The 19,307-nt window shown below is 61.9% G+C and overlaps 3 protein-coding genes and 2 pseudogenes across 3 annotated transcripts; 2 read left to right on the plus strand and 3 right to left on the minus strand.

Moving 5' to 3' along the window:
- The first annotated feature begins 1,240 nt into the window (after positions 1–1,240).
- On the plus strand, positions 1,241–4,244 carry ACA1_006050 (annotated as a pseudogene).
- Positions 4,245–4,524: 280 nt separating this feature from the next.
- Positions 4,525–5,853, plus strand: ACA1_006060 (uncharacterized protein; the record flags this gene model as incomplete). Its single annotated transcript, XM_004354995.1, has 5 exons — positions 4,525–4,557; positions 4,640–4,798; positions 4,883–4,951; positions 5,099–5,207; positions 5,297–5,853. 5 exons carry the CDS (start codon positions 4,525–4,527, stop codon positions 5,851–5,853), a joined length of 927 nt encoding a protein of 308 aa, XP_004355047.1.
- A 181-nt stretch (positions 5,854–6,034) lies between these two features.
- Positions 6,035–7,169, minus strand: ACA1_006070 (uncharacterized protein; the record flags this gene model as incomplete). The annotated part of the gene is made up of 4 exons (XM_004354996.1): positions 6,035–6,360; positions 6,506–6,646; positions 6,726–6,821; positions 6,941–7,169. 4 exons carry the CDS (start codon positions 7,167–7,169, stop codon positions 6,035–6,037), a joined length of 792 nt encoding a protein of 263 aa, XP_004355048.1.
- Positions 7,170–7,336: 167 nt separating this feature from the next.
- On the minus strand, positions 7,337–10,702 carry ACA1_006080 (uncharacterized protein; the record flags this gene model as incomplete). The annotated part of the gene is made up of 11 exons (XM_004354997.1): positions 7,337–8,334; positions 8,455–8,550; positions 8,780–8,857; positions 9,108–9,182; positions 9,254–9,349; positions 9,617–9,694; positions 9,788–9,841; positions 9,943–10,020; positions 10,135–10,247; positions 10,382–10,463; positions 10,648–10,702. The coding sequence occupies 11 exons, from the start codon at positions 10,700–10,702 to the stop codon at positions 7,337–7,339; spliced, it is 1,803 nt and encodes a 600-aa protein (XP_004355049.1).
- Positions 10,703–11,003: 301 nt separating this feature from the next.
- ACA1_006090 lies at positions 11,004–18,771 on the minus strand (annotated as a pseudogene).
- Positions 18,772–19,307: the final 536 nt, after the last annotated feature.

A 19,307-nucleotide genomic window follows, 5' to 3' on the forward strand; every position in this document is an offset into this window, starting at 1 on the left:
AGTTGCATACAGATAGACAAGAAGACGAACGGCACGCCATGGAGGAAGAGCGAAGCGCGGCAGCGGCAATCCACAGCCTAGGCGCACCCACAACCACAACAACACATCATCCCCAACTCCACCATCAACTGCTACCCCTCCCGGTGCCGCACTTCCCCAGCGGCGGCCCACCACCCAACCACCACTACTCATCCAGCAGTCCCCTCCACAGCAGCATGTCGCCATCCCACTACGGACCATCCGCGTCGACGACACCCCCGCGGTCCTCTTCCTTCCCCACTTCATCCCCACGAAGCGCCTCCTTCTCCGGTGGAGCCTCCGCGCACCAGCACCAGCGCTCGAGCTCCTTCTCAGCCCAACAATCCAAATCCTCGCCACCATCATCATCGTCTTCTTCTGCCTCTTCATCAAGCGGCTACGCCATCTCCCGCAGGCCCTTCGTGCTATCCCGCAGCGAGTCCTTCGCCTTTGTCAAGGATTGGTACCTACTTCCACCATCCCAATCCCTCCTCCAGCGGCCCTCGGCCTCACCGCCGCACCCCGCCAATAACGCCATCATCGTTTTATTATAATTATTCTTATTCAAATTACTTAAAGCTCCATCTTGTGTAGTTACACCCTTGCGACCAACTCTCCACCCAGTGGGGGGGGGTCGTGGATGCATTTTCAATCATTTATTTGTCTGTTGTTTTTATCGTTACCACATCGGTCATGCGGGCGAGGACTTCCCTTCTATGGCCTTCGGTCTGCTATCTGCACTCGACTTCCCTCTCTTTTTTCTTGCACCCCTTCTCCACATGTCGTCCACACATGACGCGCGCACATGTGTTGTGTGTTTTTTAGTTGGTCTGGGATGTGGTTGGGTGACGCCAGCCAATTGGATCGGTGTAGATCAACACCCGTCCATCTTTCCATCACGCCTCTTTCTACTCTTTTTTTAATATATATATCTCTTTGGCGAGGGTGTAAGATTACTCTGCTTGCCCCCCCCCCAACATCTTTGCCACGATGGGATCTTGTCGCCCCAGTTCCTGCGGCAAGCATGTCCCAACCCTATTTGGGACCCAAGAGATGGCGCGTGGTGAGTTTTGTGCGTGTGGTGACAGCACCCTTTGGCTAACTCATTCTCTTCTCCACAACACAACACAACACCACTCTCTATTTCTTCACATCATTTACATCATCCCAACCCTGGCGGTGTTGTACCACCACCATCCACACTGTCACGTGTGCGCAGGCTGACGGACGCCTTCGAGGAGCGCAAGGAGAGCGCGGTGAGCACCCGCGGGGTGTACGACGACTACAAGGGCTTCTGCGAGCACAAGGCCATCGAGGTAATGTGCCCTTCGGCCTTTGGCAAGCTCTTCAAGAAGGTCTTCCCGCACATCACCGTACGGCGGCTCGGCCCGCGCGGCGAGAACTTCAACCACTACTACAACCTCGGCCGCAAGGGGTCGTCGCCCGCCTCCACGCCCACCCCTGCGGCGCAGCCCGACGAGATCCCGCCGTCCTCCTTCACCTGTACGATCCCCTCCATCACCCATCCCGCACCACCATCCCGAGTGACCTGTCTGGCGTAATGGGACCATCGGTCAGCAATGACGCACACCATGACCGCCACACGGCGACCACTTTTACCAGTAGACAACTGCTGCCCGTGTCCCGGTTGTACGGCACGGAGTTTACTGCTGAATTAGCGTTTTCTCTTTGAAATTTCGTGTTCTTGGAATTTGAAGCACGTTGGCGGAGGAGACACGTGCCAACAACGAACAAATCATCGGCGGGCACAAACAACACGTGCGCGTGTTGCGGTCAGATCTGACCGAAACCCGGCGCAGACCTTGCTAATCTCTTATCTGGGTACAGCACTGATGGCGCGCGGATCGCTGGCGCCGCCACCGGCCCTCAGAGGAGCGGCCGGGATGATGGGTCTGCCGCCGCTGCTTCCGCCGCCCAACGGTGTCGTCGCCTCACATCATCTGCCGCCGCCGCACGTGGGCGCGCTGGGCGCCGGCGGGTACCCACCCTTCGGCAGCTTTCCTCCTCCTTCGTCCTTCCAGCCCGGAGCCATCATCGGCCACCAGCAGGCGCTTCACCTGCAGCCGCCGCCGCCGCAATACCCACCGCTGCAGTACCCGCCGCCCCAGTACCTGCTCCACAACCCGCCGCCTTCGTTCACGCAGTCGCCGCTGCTCTCGCTGGGCAGCACCGGCAGCCTGCCCTCCCTCTCCCTCGACCGGCGGACAGCCGGGCTGTGGAACAGCAGCGCCCACCTCGACCTCATGTCGCGCGTCTCCAAGTGCGTCGTCTCTTCTCCCTCCTCTTGGGCCGCCGTACCTGCTGTGTGGCCTGGCGCTGACGCGAGTTATGTGTGGAATGACGACCGACACACCACAGGTACCGCGAGTGGTACCTCAACGAGTGTTGGGCGGTCCAGCCCATCAACCCGGCCGCGCTCGAGCCAGACAACCTGCAGCACTTCATCTCCACCGACGGCCCGCTCGTGGGGCGCGAGAGCCTGGCTCTGTCGTCCTTCCTGGCCATGAGCATCGGTACTTTATCGATGACCACCCGACCGGTTGGTTGTGCACACAACTCACAGTGAGGGCCTTCACACCAATCTCTCCAGCGGCGTTCAACAACGGCGACTTTGAGATCTCGCGGGAGTTCTTCAATCGTGCGCGGAGTCAGCTGGGATACCTGTTCGACGAGACCTCCATCGACATCGCGTTCGTGCTGCAGCCCATGTCCATCGTCTCCCACTGGTGGACCGGCAAGGACTCCTCGGCCTACTACCACACCCTGCTCTCCGAGATGGTTGAACTTCCCTTTGCTGCCCCCTCGATCGCACTCACCCTACTGACGACCAACAACAATTCGATGTCGGTTTCGGGTCTTGCTTGCAGTGTGGACAGCTGAATGCGCTCAACTCCGATCTGTTCGTGAGCTCCCTCCAGACCCATTTCCTCCTCAAGACCTACGACGTGCGCGACTGGAAGAAGAAGGTCGAAGCGCTCAACAAGTATCCCAGGTAAACAAATCACTACGCCTCCACCATGGCTCATGGCGTGTCGTGTGGGCTTACACTGATCAATGTAACTGCACAGATGTCCGTCGTACCCCGATCACTGGACTTATCACGAAAGCCTGCTTCAACGAATGCGCGCCCAGGGCGGCATCTGGCAAGCCACCATCTCTCAGCTATTGGTACGACTACCGACAACTTAATAGAGCGCGCATGTCATGCTCACGTGGCGAAACCCATAAACCAACACTATTACCATGTAACGGTTACACAGGATATTCTCGAATTCCTGAGCGCATACCAGAGGCGCCGACAGGACCTGGACGAGGCCAGGACCCACCGGCGCAGAGACCGCGACAACGATGCCCGAAAGCGGAAGCGCGAGAGCTCCAACAGGAGCGACAACAGCGAGGAGGAGGAGCGTGGCAGCGACAGCTCGCCGTCGTCCGAGGGCGGCGAGGTCCAGGCTGGACCCGAGGAGCGGGACCACACGCGCCAGGTGCTCGAGGGGATCGGGAAGCGGCTGGCCAACCTCAACGGCCAGATGGAGCGCGTGCTGCAGGAGCGCGACTTCAACACCATGCCGCGCGTGGCGACCACCCTCCTCAAGGTGTGGGTCATGATGGTCGACGTCGAATACAAGACCTGCCTCGACTGCGAGCTGGCCGACGACCGCGCCCAGCACGGCGGCGCGGAGGAGCGTGGCCTGAAGCGTCCGCGCGCAAACGAGCGAACCGGCGGCGAGGACCAGGACGGCGGTGGCGGGGCGCCGCACGACCGACAAAACGGGCGCACGGGCGAAAACAACGGCTACTCGACGACGGTTAAGTCCGAGGGCGGAGACGACGACGCTGTAGCGGTCGGCGAAGAGGCCGATCGCGCCGATGAGCGCCCGCAGCCCAACCACCATCACAACTCGGGAGCCAACGGCATCAAGGCCCGACAGGGCGGGTTCGATGACGCGGCGGAGGAGAAGAGCTGGGCCGAGCGGGCCTGTGAGGACCTGGTCCAGCTCTTTGCCACCCTCGACGTGCCGCTGCGCGGCGTGTGCATGTCGATGATCCACATCTTCCTGCGGGGTCCGCTGCTCGACATTCTCCAGCGAGGGCGCAATGTGGCCACCATCAGGCTCCTGCTCGACCTGGTCACCCCGCTCTCGGTCGTGATGAGCCTCAGCGACATCAGGCACCGCCTCATGGAGCTCATGCCCGCCCTCTGAAACGCAAGCCCACAAGATCTGGGCAGTCCCTTCTCATTATTATCAATATCATTATCATTATCATTATCATTATCATTTGTATTCTCTTCACTTCTCTCTCTTGTCTTTCTTGTATTTCTTTCTCAGGTGTCCGTTCACCACGGACCACCCTGGGTGAAGGCATCACCACCCACCACAACGTGATCCTCTTATTTATTGATCATAAAAAATGTCTCATTAAAGAAAAGAAAAGAAAAGTTCATTTCTCAATTGAATTGGTTGCGCAAGAAGACAAGGCAAGATGGGGGACAATGTGCAGGAGAAGTACAATCAAGTACGTGCGTTTCTTCTTCTTTCGAAAGGAGGTGCACCACTAATCATAAGGGATCTCCTAACCTCTGTTTTTCCAATCTCAGATTATGACAATCACATTACAAAAGCTGGAGACCCCCTTGCGAAATAGTGAGGCTGTGCTGGATAGAATCGCGGCCTTGCTCGAGGTCAATCTGCCACAGAAGAAGAAGCCTCCCGCCACCGCGGCACAGGCCCAACAGATCATGATCCGGCTTACCCAGGTACGCCGCGCGTAGCCAATCTTTCCTTCCTCTTCTTCATTATCTCAATGCATGAAGTGAATCCTCTCCTCCCCCTCCTTGCAGGCCGAGAATCTATCAAACGCTCTGCTCTTCCTCGAGGGTGCCCTGCAGCAGCTCAACTACGAGCCGCCGGTACGCGACGTGACCTTGCCCCCTCTCCTTGCCTCTCCTCCCGACCGATCGCGAGCGCGTTGACCTGGCAAAGCCATTGATCCTCCCACCTCACTCTTGTGTGTCGCTGCTTTTCTGGACGTTGCGTGTGCGTGCGCGTGCGCACAGATCCCGCTGTGGAGTCCGGCGCAGAACTTGCCCGACCCGGGCGTCACCCAGACCATCCGCTCGCGCGCCGACCTCGACGCCCTCCTCGACGCCATTTCCCTCAGTGGCGGTACGCATCCACCTCGCCACACCCAATCCCTTCCTTGCAACTTGGACCTCCTCGCACACTTGTTGAGACTCTTTCTCACCATTCTACAGTGGGCGCCCCGGGCCAAGCGGCCGGCATGCTATACGGCCAACCGGCCGTCGCCCCCGTCGTACCCGCTCCCGCCGCTGCTGCCCCGCCAGCAGCCGTGGCGGGTCGGCCGACGCAAGCGGCGAGGCCGGTCACCTACTCGGACTTTGAGATCGATGACCCGCGCAAGCGTGACGGCCCGACCGGCTTCAGCATCAGCGACAGCACGCCCAAGCCCGCGCCCGACCTCTCCGGCTACATCATCAAGCGACCCACGACCACGACCACCACCACCACGACCACCACCCCGGCGCCCCAGGCCGTCAGCCCCACGCCCGTGGTGCCCGCAGCCCTGGCGCCATCACCCGCGGCCGCGGCGCCGAAGCCCAGCGGCGACCCGGACAGTCTGGAGAACGTGAGCACGGACGACCTGATGAAGAGGGTGCCCAAGTGGACCAAGGGGCCGCCCTGCTCGTCGGAGGAGATCGACGAGTACAAGGCCTTCATGGTGGCCAAGTACGAGGCCGAGCAGAAGGTCAACGCCGAGATCCTCAGGCGAAAGAAGCTCGGCATCTCTTGATCTATGGTCGTTCACCACCGATCGCTCTGCTCGTCATGGTGCCTCCCCCAATCGTGCCATGTATATTTTATGTGATAAATAAATAATAATTTCGTAATTTCTTCTTTTATAGATAAAAGGTACATTTTTATATTTAAAAAACAAAAAAGAGGGAAAAAGAACAACAGGCCGGTAGAGGTGGTCACTGGCGCTTGGAGAGGGTGAAGTCGGTGAGCCACAGGGAGGCGAGCACGTTGTCGATGTGGCGGTAGACGCCCAGCTTGAAGTAGCCGTCGTTGAAGTTGTCCCACATGGTGGCGCCCGTCACGCTGAACACCAGCTTGCAGCTCTGGCCCGCGTCGCCGCGGTACACCTTGACGTAGCCGTCGGTGGCGGAGGGCTTGTACTGGATGAGCCAGTCGACCCAGCGGCCCACATCCTTGGTGGGCGAAGCGATCCACGTGGCCAGGTTCCAGTGGCGCTTGGCGCCCGCGCTCCCGCTGATCAGCGACGAGTACTCGTACTGGCCTACCATTTCACCCAACCGCACACACCGCACACACCGCACACACCGCACACACCGCACACACCGCACACAACGCGACACACGCGATCAGCACCAAACTCAGTTCGGGATCGCACAAGCTCACACGCGCACTCACGCAACGCGTACCGCTGCGAACGTCGAGATTGGTGGCGGCGCCCTTGCCAAAGTTCTGCTGGATGAAGGCCTTCATGTTGGCCCAGTCGGTGTCCGGGTCGAGGTAGTAGGACCACTCGAACATGAACTCGTGCTCCAGCGTCAGCGGGGTCACTGCAATTTCAACCACCACCATCACCCCAGTTGTCGACCCCATCACTGGCCGCAATGCGTAAAGTCAGCGCTCTGGTACCCTGATCGCGCAGTTCCGACCTGGGGTCCGTGGCGCTGTCCTTCTCGTGGGGCAGGTCGTTGGGCAGCACCGTGACATGCAGCCCTGGCCTTCCACCTGCACGACAAAACGTTAAAACGTTAAAAATGAAAATGGCAATAATACAAAGTGTTTAGGTCAAGATGAATAATAATTGGAATATAAAAAATAATATGAAATAACAACACAAAGCATACCAACGCGGCCGAGGGCGAAGTGGCGTTGTTGGCCGGCGGGGTTGTGGTCGTTCCACGAGTATTGGAGGCGGAAGTAGTGCTGGTAGTCGTTGTTGGTGAAGTTGAGGCTGTACTGTTTGTGCCATCCCGACCTCGGAATGTTGGCACACCCCGCCTCTGCCGTCGCCACCAGAGCCGCCATCATTAGCACGAGGCCCACGGCCACATAGGCGACCGACCGATGCTGCATCGTGTACTTGTGCTGATGTTGGTGTCTGTTGGTACACAATGCCCCTTTGTTCTCCGCGGCCGTGAGTGGCTATTGGTGGGTTGAAGAGCATGTTGGCTTGAGCCCATTGGCTACAGTAATTGCCACCCTTTCGTTGCATAAATATTTGTGTGTACAAAAAGAACCACTCAGAGCTGGTCTCCGCCTTCGTCCAGCGTCCAGTTGACGGCGTCGTTGTTGGCCGAGCTGCCGGCCCACCTCCGGCGCCACCAGGCCAACACGACGCCGGCGGCAATGGCGGCGAGCACCACGACGACGGCCACCGGGATGGCCACCGCCACGCCCACGATCAGGCCCACGTCCGTCGACGACGACGGCGACCCGTCCGACGAGCGGCCCAGCAGCAAGCCCAGGCCCAGGCTCGGGTCGTACGCCACCGACTTTTCGAACGGCGGGAAGCCCAGCTCCAGGAAGTAGCCACCGCCCGATTGATTGCCGGCGGCGGTGAGGTTGTCGAACACGAGCTCGATGCGGCCGAGCGTCGTCACAACGCCGTCGATGACCGCCGCGTTGAGCACCTCCACCTGGGCCACCACATCGTTGTCCGAGAGAGTGACGAAGAAGGTGGTCATGCCCTCGTGCGGTGTGTTGCGCCGCCGGGTGATGCGGCTCGGGCCGCCCGACGACGATGATGACGAGGCGAGGTCGGAGAGGCGATAGCGGAGCGAGAAGCCGTTGCGCTGGGCGTCGGCCACGCTCGCGGTTGCGCTGGGCGACGAGGCGGTGGTGAGGCTGAACGACCACTTGACGCTGCCCGCGCGCACGGTGAAGTCCACGCCCGCGAACGACACCGCGCGGGCGCTTGCATAGTAGGTGTACGACTGCACGAGGCTCGTCTCGGCGTCGATGCGGGCCGTGTAGGCAAAGGTGGAGGTCGTGGCGTTGCTGTTGTTGGGGTCGGTCGAGTTGGTGATGGTGCGGGTCACGTTCAGTCCGTGAAGGTCGGTGAAGCCCAGCTGGAGGCCGCTCAGACTCAGCTGCACGCCCACCACAGAAGAGGAGGCGCCGGCGGAGGAGCTGGAGATGGCGACTGCCGACGAGCTGTCGTCGAACGAGGCCGTCGTGTTGCCAGCCAGAGGCGCCACCGATGCCACGGGCGACGGGGACGACGATATCGCGCAGTCGTCTGTTGCGTTGCTTGCGTGAGTGTCGCGTGTGTCGTGTGTGTCGTGTGTCGCGTGTCGCGTGTGTCGTGTGTCTTGTGTGTCGTGTGTGTCCTGTGTCGTGTGTCATGTGATGAAAGTACTCTCTCGGCCTGCTGTGCTCTGGGCGGAGGAGATCTTGACAAGCGTAGGGGAGCCCACCTGCGCGCAACACGACCCCGACGAGGCGCACATGACGCCTGCGCACACATTCCCGAATCAAAAGTGAGTTCTGTTCTTTTCGGTTGAAAGAATTAAAAGCAACCAATCAACAACAGTTCGAGGGTGAGTGGTGCCTGTCGCCGTGGCTGATGTGGCCTTGATCGTGGTACTGGCGAACTGCCGCCAAGAGCCGCCGTTGGAAAAATCGATTCCTGCATCGATGTTTTAGCGCAGGGAAACGAAAGTGGGCTTGCTGCTGGGCAGTACCAGTAGCGTTGGTGCCGGCCGTAATGCTGATGTTTGTCTGTTGGGACAGTTTGGAGGTGTCCCCGACAAACCGTATTCCTGGCAGACGTGTAGTTGTCTCGCGTCAGCTAACGACAAGCGCACGATCGCAGGACACCACGAACGAAACACAATGCAATGTGAGGAATGTGATCACCTGTGCTCTCAACCAGATCAAAGGTTGCCAACCCGGTCGTTACCCAGACGTCGGTGGAATTCAGGACCACGCCTGCACGCACATTGACATTTATGTGTCAACGTCAACAGTCCATATGAGTGTTGTTGACGATCGAAAGAGCGGCAGGGGTACCGGTGCTGTGATTGTTGGCCTGAACGGTCAGCAGGCCGTACTGACCCCACGAGCCGTCAGCGCCCAAGTACACTCCTAGTGGGCCGTGCGTGATAAGATCATCGACGTCATCACCGCGATTTGTGTGTCTGGTAAGAGGAGAGAACCGCTGCTCGCGCTGCCAGACACGGTGAGGTAGGAATGGGGCCTGCGAGGCCCGTCGAGCATGTGGATCCACAGGCCTCCGGCCGACATGTCCACAGCTGCCAGAGAGACCAAGAGAATGTGAGAGAGTTGAGAGGAAATTTATAAAATGCATCAGGTCTGCGCGGAGGGGTTCCCACCTGCAACCTGATTAGGCGAAGATGATGACGACGTCATGCTGATGTTGCCTATTCCACGCTGTAGCCACCGACCAGGGAAGGAGCCGACGGGACTAAACCTGACTCCTGCACGCGACAGTGAGCTGAAGAAGAGGCAAAGAAGGCGCTGCGGGGCAAAGAGAGAGAGAGGAGAGAGCAGCTTTGTACCCGAGACCCCGTGCGTCGAAACCAGCGTGGCGTTGCCGTATTGCTGCCAAACGCCGCCCACCAAGTCCACCAGTGTGTCTGTGCCGGGAAATGAAAACAGAGAAGAGCCTCATCATCGTCAGTGGCTACATCTGAAAGATTGGGTCATGAGGGTTCTGCCAGGTACGGTACCTGTCACGGTGGTGTTGCTGATCAGCACATTACCACGCTGCCTCCAGGCAGCGTCTGCAAGAATCGCGATTGCTGTAGATTGCATTGATAACAACACATCCATGGTGTGAGCCTCTCTCTGGAAAAAAGACCGGGCCGAACACAGTGGAACGAACCGCTTGGGCCTTGCGCGCTGTCGAAGACCATGTCCGAGAACTGGTTGAGCACACCATCCGCGTCCACCACAATCGTAGCTGTGTTGCACACATAACAAAATAAGGTTCCAAGTTATATGTCCGATGGTCTGGCCCGGTCATCGGTCATGTTGTTGGTCCCTAGGGACGGGAGATCGAGTTGTGCCCGCGTACCACCCTGGAGCACGAGCTTGCCCCACTGCAGGGCGACTGTTGAGGAGTTGGCGACGGTCAGCCACACGCCCGCGTGCACCACCGTCACCGTGTCCGCGGCCGTGGACCCCAGCCTGGGTTGTCATGGTCGGAGTTTGGAGAGACAAGAATAAGTACGACCATCACATAATTAACTATCTCTGCCTGGTCAAAGGTGAAGAAGAAGACGATGAAGAAGAAGAGAAAGAAGAGGGAGGGGTCGGGGCACCGTAGCGTGATGGTGTGGTTTAGTTCGGTGGGGACCTCTTGGTCATAGATGCCCGGCGCAACGTCGACCACCTCGCCGTCGGCTGTCGTGAGGGCAATGCCGCCAGCGATGGTGGTGGCGTCGCACGCGCCGGACAAACACACCGTGCCTGTCGCAGAGATGTTGTGGTGTGCGCCACCCCACACAAGAAAAAACTGAAGTTAACGCAAGCATTGGTATCTCGTCGACGTGTTACGCACAGTTTACAGCGTCGGAGCCACAGGCACCAAGACCCAGAACCAGCAGGAGAGCGGTGACCACGCCGAACACGCCCGAGGCCATGATCTTGTGCACAAGTTGGCGTCGCGAGGAGGAAGATAGAAAACGAACGTACTACAACTCCCAAAGTCGCCCAAAGTCGAATTCCCGGGTATTTTCGGAGTTTTCCAAGCCCTTGGTCTGAACATGGCGGGGAGTTTCTCCATCGTTTTCAACGCACCACTTTTCTTTTGGTAGTGATGGTAGGTCTCTCTTTCATTCTGGTGCGCTCAGAGCGTGGAGCAGTGCGTTCTTGGCTATTAAAAAAAGGTGGTCTGGCAGGGAGGCAAAATTGGGGTGGTTTTTGTTTGGGCCAAGCTGCTTTTCAAGAGGAGGAGGAGGGCTTGAGGGTGATCTCCAGGCTCTCGCCGCCCTTCAGGCGCGTCACGTGCTGGTCGCGGCACAGAACGATGTTGGGCAGCTTGCGCACCCGGTCGATCGACTCCTTGTTCACCTGATATCACACACGTGTGTCAACACGACACACACACGACACGCACGACACGCATACATGTGTGCTGAATTGGGTCGTACGTTGAACTCGCTGGCGAGGGCCTCGCGTAGCGCGTCGATGGTCTTACACTCGCGGCTCAGGCTCAGCTCGGAGAAGTCGTCGCCCCACTCCGGCAGCTGCGCGCAGCGCACCAGCACCACCAGATCACGGGACTCCCGGTCCTCCTGCTCCTGTGCATAAGCCGCAGCCAGGGCCGCCGCCTCCAGGTAGTACGCGTAGCGGTTGTGGTCGTCATCGTCGTCATCGTCGGCTGATCGCTCTACGCCGCGCGGTGACGTCACCACCTGCAGCTTGGACAGGCCGCGGGGCATGACCCGCAGCGGCGGCGTGGGGCTGCTCCCGCAGCTGTGGTGCCGCGGGCTCATTCCGCCGCCGCCGCTGCCACTGGTGGCCGAAATGCTGCCGCTGATGCCGGTGCTGCTGTTGCGCATCGGGCTCGGGGCTGGCGGCCCGCGCGGGCTGGTGGCCGCCAGCGAGCCCTTGCGCTTGACCCGCGGCGGCGCTACGAGACTGCCGCCGCCTGGCTCGTCTTCGCCGTCGCTCTCGTCGTGGGCCACGAGCGAAGGTCGTCGCTGCTTCTCCTTGCCGCTGTTCTTCCTTTTGGTGACGAGGGCGGTCGACCTTGGGCGTGTGGGCTCCTCGTCGGTGCTGCTCGACGAGTCGCCGCGTTTGCTCCCCTTCCGCACGCTGCCGCCGCGCTTCTTGCCTGCGCTCCCGCTGCGCTCTCTAGTCGCCGCCTTAGTCTCCGGTTCATCGCCATGGTCGTCCTCGGCGCCTGCGATGCCCTTCAGGCGCGCGGGTGTCGTCGTTGTGGTCGTCGTCGTCGCAGCGTCGCCATCGCCATCGCCCTCTTCGCCCTCCTCGCGCGGCGTGCGCGACGCCTTCTTTTTCTTCTTCGCCGTTTTGCTGTCTTTCCGCCCCGGCGCGTTCCTCTTGCTGGTCATCTGCCCCATATCGTCCGTGATCGCCGGGGCGCCGCCGCGGAACAGCGTCGGCGCTTGCGCGCCCTGTACAGGCTGGTCCGCGGCTGCGATGAGGCCGGTGGCGGCCGCGAGGCCCTCACCTTCGTCAGTCCGGCGCCCCTTCAGCTCCGGAGCGACCACCGCGGCCGGCTCGCTCGCGATCCGCTTCCGCACGGCCGCCAGGGCTACATGGCTGAGCGCGTTGGGGTCCGTCTTCCTGTGCGTCGGGCGCGAGGAGCTGGTCTCTGGTGCGACGGCCGTCGCGTGCACCACGGGCAGCAGCGGCGGCGGCGGATTGCCGGCGTGGAGTTCGACAGCAGCGTCGGCGGCCGTGTGGGCTCGCGGCTGTGGGCAGTCGGTGGCTTGGCGTTGGCCAGCGGTGGTGCTCTCTTCTGCGGCTGCCGGGGTCGGTGGTGATGGCATGCGGTTGCGGGAGAGCAGGCTCGGGCGGATCCCCGAGCCGCTGCGGGGAGTCCCGCTCAACGCCAGCGGGGCACCCGAAGAGGCCTCGTCGTCGCTGCTGCTCCCGCTCCCGCTGCTCCCACCCTGTACCGCGCCCACCTGGCCGCTGTTGCTACCACCGCCGCCCGCGCCGCTGCCGCTGTTGCTGTTGTTGTCGGCGGAGGTTGTGAGGAGGCCCGACGACGACGCGCTGGTGACCCACAGCGTCGGCCGCCCGCCGGCGCTGCTGCCGCGGTGATGCCGCTGCAGCGGCGGAGGCGAGGCGTGGCCCACTATGTGGCTGTCGGCGCCGCGTGGTGAGGTGGAGGGCGACGGGAGCAGGCCGCGCTCCCACTTGGACATCACGTCGGTGCTGCGGCGGCGCCGGGCGTCGAGCGGCGGGGTCATGCACTGGGCCGACCGCTGGATCTCGGCCGAGAAGCTGTCGTCGCTCCTGGCCTTGCGCGCCTTGGCCTCGCCGCTGCTCTCCCTTTCTCCCTTTTCCATGTTGTCTTCCACTCTTTCTCTGTGGCTGCTGACGCCGCCGCCGGTGGTCGTCCGGCGCGGTTGGCGGTCCTCGTCGTCCACCCAGAAGGCCGGATCCATGTCGCTCCCCTCCAGCTCGGCCGATGTCGACATGTCGCGCGGCGACGCTGGCGGTGGCGACGCTGTGCCGCTGCTGCTGGTAGTGGTCGCGACCCGAATGCGGCTGCCGTGCAGCTGCTGCTGCCGATTACTGCCCGCCAACGGTACTGCGCCGCTGGCCTGGTTGTGGTTGTGGTTGTGATGGAGGTGGTGGAAGAGCTGGCGCGAGCTGCCGGACTCGACCCGGTCGAGGCGGTCGCGCTCCCGCTCGGACCGCTCGCGCTCGCGGTCGGTGAGCAGCGTCGGCCGCTTGACCGGCGTGGGCACGAACTGGGCGCTGCCGCTGCCGTCGCGCAGGGGCGAGCCGGAGCCGTCGCCAGATATGGAGAACTTGACGGTGGGCACGCGGGCGGCGTGGGTGATGACCGAGCTGGTCGAGCCGGTGCCAGAGTCGGCGGTGGCGAGGGTGGCGCGCCGCGGCAGATCGGCCACGACCGGGGGCCGCTTGGTCGGCAGCTTGTTGGATGTCGACAGCCGCGTGCCCACCGTGCTGGTCACCAGCAGGTCCTCTTCTCCGGCCCATTCGAAGCTGTCACCATTCGCCATTTCCTGTTCCACTCCAGTGAGGCAAAAGAACGAAAACGAAGAGCAAAAAAAAAGGACGAAGAGAATTGGGGGGGGGGGTGAAGTACCGAACGGGCGGGAGGGATGGCGACCTGAGAGATGGGCGGCAGGTTGAAGAAGGAGGGCCGGCGCGTGATCTCCCACACGAGGATGGAGGGTTCGCTCGGCGATACGCTCCACACCGCAGCCGACGACACCTGGATCATGGTGCTCAACAGGGTCGCCTCCGTGCTGATCTTCCCGCGGTACTTGAGCGTCTGCGTTCCCCACACAATTGTGTCAACGCTTGTGCAGACGCGACACGACACGACCAACGACACGACATGCACGGCACGCGCAACAGTGCGGTTGAAAGAGGAGGTACCGTGGAGTGCCAGAGATAGATGCCCAGCGGCCCGCAGCCCCACACGTGATTCTTGACGCGCACCAGGCACGTAACCTTCCCGTCCACGCGCAGGGTCTGGGCCCGCTTCGCCGAGCCGCGCACTGACTCCCATATGTGCACGCAGTTGTCGTCCGACGTGGTCCACACCCGCCCGCCGGTGTAGACCATCGACGTGGGACCACGGTTGGGCACGGCCACGCGCTCCCTTGGCGCGCTGGCCAGCGACTTGCGGGTGTACTTGTCCTTGGACTTGAGTACGATGATCTCCCTGTCCCTGGTGCCCAGCCAGAGGGCCGAAGGCACGGCGACCAGGGAGACCACGGCCGTACCTATGCTTGCAGTGGACTTCAGCGCCATCTAGTAGATCCGCGGAGAAAGAGCATTAGAACATTCACACGACACACACGACACACACACACACACACGATCCCAGAGTGAGGGTACCGAGCGAGCGTTCCACAGACAGAGCTTGGTGTCGTCGCCGGAGGATACCACGAGCGAGCTCTTCCGCCCTAGAAACGAGGCCGAGTTGGCCCCGCTCTGCACCTCGGCCAGGCAGCGCAGCGACTTGGTGTGGCCGATCAGCTTCTTGACGAACGTTTGATCCTTGGCGTTCCAAACGCAGATCGCGCCGTCGTCGAGAGCCGCCCACACGCGGTTCTCCACCAGGATCAGCGCATTGACCTGTACGCCGCCGTGGACCTGCTTGGCGCTGGTGATCGGCCGCCCCGGCTCCCCCTGCGACGTGTTCCATACGGTGAGGGAGCCGTCGTCGGCCGCGCCCCACACGCTCCACTGCCGTAGCTCCTGCTCTTTGGACTCCCGCCCAAGCACGCCGCTGCCGCCCGCGCCGGCGCCGGCGTTGGTGTAGGGCACCAGGAGCAGGCACCGGATGACGTCGTGCGTCGCGATGGCCTCCTTGCACTGCACAAAGTCGCAGATCACATTGGTCGGTACGTGGCCGCCGCTGCCGCTGCTGTCGAGAGTCAACGCGTGACTGGCCGTCGTTGTCGTCGCCGCCGCTTGCGCGGGCTCGTCTCGCACGTGGCCCGCGTTGCCTTCGTGGCCGTCAGCCGAGCTCGAGCCCGCGGTGGGGGCTGGTCGCAGCGTGGCGGCCTCCGCCTGGGTCAGGCCACCCGCCCAGCTGGGCTGCCGCTGTGTCTGGGGCTGGGGCGACGAGCCGTCAGGCGTGCTGAGCACCGGCGCGCGCAGGGGGTTCATTCGCACGACCTCCTTCTCCTCGGCCTCCTTCCCCGCCTTCTTGCCGCCGGCCTTACCACCGCCGGGCTCGTCGTCGGCCAGGTCTCGCTCGCGGCTCTCCTTCTTGCTGGACCAGCCGGCAGCGCCGCGCGGCTTCCCGCCCGGCTGCTTGCTGGGCGACGCAGGCAGCGAGCTGGCCGCGAGGCTGCTGCTGATCACCGGCTGTGCGGTGGCGGCCGACTGTGAGTACCGCCGCTGGGCGGCCACCAGGTCGAACGGCGGCGACACGTTGAACGGATCGACCACCGAGTCCTGTCTGTGGTAGGCGGTGCTGTGCTTGCGGTTGACCACCTTGCGCGCGCTCTGCAGCTTGTTGATGAGCTTGTCCATCTTCCAGCCGGGCGGCACGGTCGCCAGGAACGGGTGCTTCAGCAGCTCGGCGGCGCTGGGCCGCTGCTCCTTGGTCTTGTTGAGGCAGACCGAGATGAAGTCGACAAACTCCTCCGACCAGTTCCAGGGGTCGTCCAGGTTGGGGCTCGCATCCATACATATCTTGACGATGGCCTGTACCGCGTAGGTCCATTAAATAAATATTAAGAATAAATGTTACAATTATAAAAGATGGAGATATATAGAAAAAAGTTTGTGTGTTTGTATGTTTTTCTGATGTGTGGCGTACCCGCGCGGGGTGGAGGTTATAGTAGGGCGGGCGGCCCTGGGCCATCTGGATGGCGGTGATGCCGACCGACCAGATGTCGGACTTGACGTCGCTGGTGTCGCCGTCAAGCATCTCCGGAGCCATGAAGAGCGGCGTGCCCATGATCGCGTTGTAGCCGAACGAGGCCGTGCGCAGCTGGGCCGCCGTGCCAAAGTCGGCGATCTTGGGAATGCCGTCGGCCGTTAGCAGGATGTTACCCGCCTTGAGATCACTGTAATGATGTTGTTCGTGTGTGTGTGTGTGTGTGTGTGTGGTGGCGGTTTGTTCAGTGCTTGCGCTTGCGCGAGACTGTGATGATTGACACGGTCTGTACCGGTGAATGATCTTCTTGTAGTGGAGGTAGACGAGGCCGGAGACGACGGATTTGAGAATGTAGGCGATGTCCTCCTCGCACAGCCCGATACTGCCCTCCTCCTCGCCCTCACTGTCGGCCAGCAGGCTCATCGCGTCTTGCACGGACCCGAGCCCGCAGTACTCCATCATGATCTGTGCCAGCGGTGGTCAGCAGCCGCCGCGAACCGTTCAGCGAACCGTGACGTCGGCAGGGGGCGAAGGACGTACCCAGAGACAGTTCTTGCGGAAGCACGAACTGAAGTAGGACACGATGTGGGTGCTTCGGCAGGTCTTGAGCACGTCGATCTCCTTCATCAGCTGCCGCGACTCCTGCTGCGAGATGCCGTCCAGGTTGATGCATTTGATCGCCATCAGGAAGTCCGTCTCCTTGTGCTTGGCCTTGTACACTTTGCCGTAAGCTCTGGACGTGTCGGTGTCGAAATCAGTCGTGATAATAAATAAATAAAAAATAAGTGACAATAATTATTGGTACCCTTGGCCGAGCTTGGCAGAGAACTCGAACTGGCTGACGGGATCGCCGCCGGTCCACTCCCACCGGAAGTCGATGTTCATCTGGCGTGCGTTGGCCGGCGAGATGATGATGGTGCCACCGCCGTCGTCATCGAGATCGCCGCGGCCGGTCTGCGAGGCCGCCTTGCGCGCGTCGGACACGCTCCGCTTGCGCCGAATGCGGTAGGTGGCGTGGCCCTGGGCCGCATCGGCCCCGATCAGTCGCTTCTGGAACGCGGCGAACCAGGACGGCTGCGCCGGCTGCGGGCTCGACGGCGACGATGCCATGAGGGGTTCCTCCTCCTCGGTCGTCTCGTCATCGTCGTCGTCCGTCGCCGCGCCCAAGAAGTGGCTCCAGCTGATGCTCCGCGTGCGCTTGCGGTGCACCGGAACGGCGTCTCGGGCCAGACGCTCCAGCTCCGGGTGATAGACTGCCGCTGACTCGCCTCCCGCGGGCCTTTCGGGCGCCGCGGCGGCGGCGGCCGGCACGTCGATGCGGGGCGACGGCTCCGGGAGTACCACGCCCAGGCCCGGGCCGCCGCTGGCCGCCAGCGGCATGTCCTCGCCGAGCAGCTTCATGAGCTTGGTGTGCGATCGCTCGGGCACCACGCCCAGCACCTTCTGGATCTTGGTCTTCTGCCGCTCGGGCAGGTTGTCCCAGTTGTGGCTGTCGTTGTGGCTGTGGGCGTGCGCGTGGCTGTGGGGCTGCCGCATGGAGAGGCTGCGCTCGGAGATGCTGCCCGAGGCTCCGAGGAGCGGGTCCTGGTGGTGGCGGTGGTGGCCGTTACCGGCTGGTGGGTCGCCGGTGGGCGACGAGACAGTCGAGGCGTGGATGCGGCTGCGGGAGAGGTAGTCTCTGTCGCTGAGCGAGCCGGTGGACACCGGACCCGCGTTGTGGCTGGCGACGGCCTGCTGCGTGTGGATGAGTGGGACCTTGGGCCGGCCCGCGCCGCTGCCGCCGCCGCCGATGAGGTTACTGGTCTTGGCTGCCACGAGGTGGGCCAGCTCCCGCGGCGAGAGCTTGTCCGCCGCCACCTTGCCCGCCTTGCGCTCCTTCGTCTTGCCCTTCTTGCCCTTGTCCTTCGCCTTCTTCGCCTTTTTGTTGGCCTTCTTGCTGTCCTTGATCGTGGGCGCGCCGCTGCCGCTTTCCTTCTTCTTCCCGGGCTTGCCGCCGCTGGCTTCTTGCTGCGGGGGTTGCTGGTGGTGGTGCAGCTCGTCCCACTCGCCGGCGGTCTCCGGGGTGAAGCTTACGAGCGAGTCCACGGCCTCCAGGGAGTCCACCGAGGGGCACGTCCCGCTCTCGAACTCGGTCGAGGTCTCCCCCGAGTGCGAGGCGGGCGGCGTGGTGCCCTCAATGTGGTCCAGCACGAACACGCCCCTCTCGTGCTGGTGCCCGTGACACTCCTCGTCGTCCTCCACCTCCTCCACCTCCTGCTCTTCGTCGTAGGCCGCGACCGCCTTCTCCTCGAGGGCCGGGAGGAGGTTGAAGCTGTCACTCGCTGTCTCGGCCGTTTCGATGGCCACGATCTCCCAGTCATCTTCTGTCACGGGCTTGTCGGCCAGCTCGGCGAAGTCGTTGGCGGGGTGGACCACCCACTTGGCCCCCTCGACCCCGATGTCCTCCTCGGTGTCGCGCTTGAGCGAGTAGTCCTTGCTTCGCCGGATGAAAAGGGCGATCGGCGGGCCGATGCGCGAGACGGGGAGCGTACACGACGCGGAGAAGGGACCCAGATCCCCGTCCATCGGCCGCGGCGGATCCGAGTAGCTTCTCCCGCGCGACCGCGAGCGCGCCCTCAGCATCGTCACTTCCTCTTCCATCATCTTTCCCGCTCTCTCTCTCTCTCTTTCCTCCTCTTCTCTTTGCACTGTCTATGGTCGCCCCCAATCTCTTCCTTTTTCAAACAATCTCTTCCCCTTCTTCTCGTCTATCTTTTCGTTTGAGGAGTTGATGGTGGTGTGTGGTGTGCGGTGGATCAGTCGCTGCGGCTCAGCGCCCTCATCGTCTCCGCGCCTTAATGCTTATGTTCACTCCCGGCAGCCCTGGGCGTGTGTTGCGTGTGTTCGATTCACCTTGTTGTCTCCTGGTGTTGCCTGCGGCCATTTGCGCCCCACACGCCCCAGGTCCCTAATAGCAACACTCAAGGTCAGAGGTGTCCGAGATTAGAGGAACACGTGCGCGACCACATCAAAGTACCTTCGCCTTCCTTTTCGGATCACGCACGGCAACCAAAAACACCACTCGTGGCTGGTGGCCTTCTCCTTTCCTGTTGTTCCTTGCGCAACACACGCCAATCTCGCGAGATCCTAGGCTCCGCCTATCGCCCCACATCTCTCCTGTTGATGATGATGGTAGTCAG

Source organism: Acanthamoeba castellanii (genome assembly GCF_000313135.1).
Source record: "Acanthamoeba castellanii str. Neff unplaced genomic scaffold scf7180000083029, whole genome shotgun sequence".
In the NCBI taxonomy this organism is placed as follows: domain Eukaryota; phylum Discosea; order Longamoebia; family Acanthamoebidae; genus Acanthamoeba; species Acanthamoeba castellanii.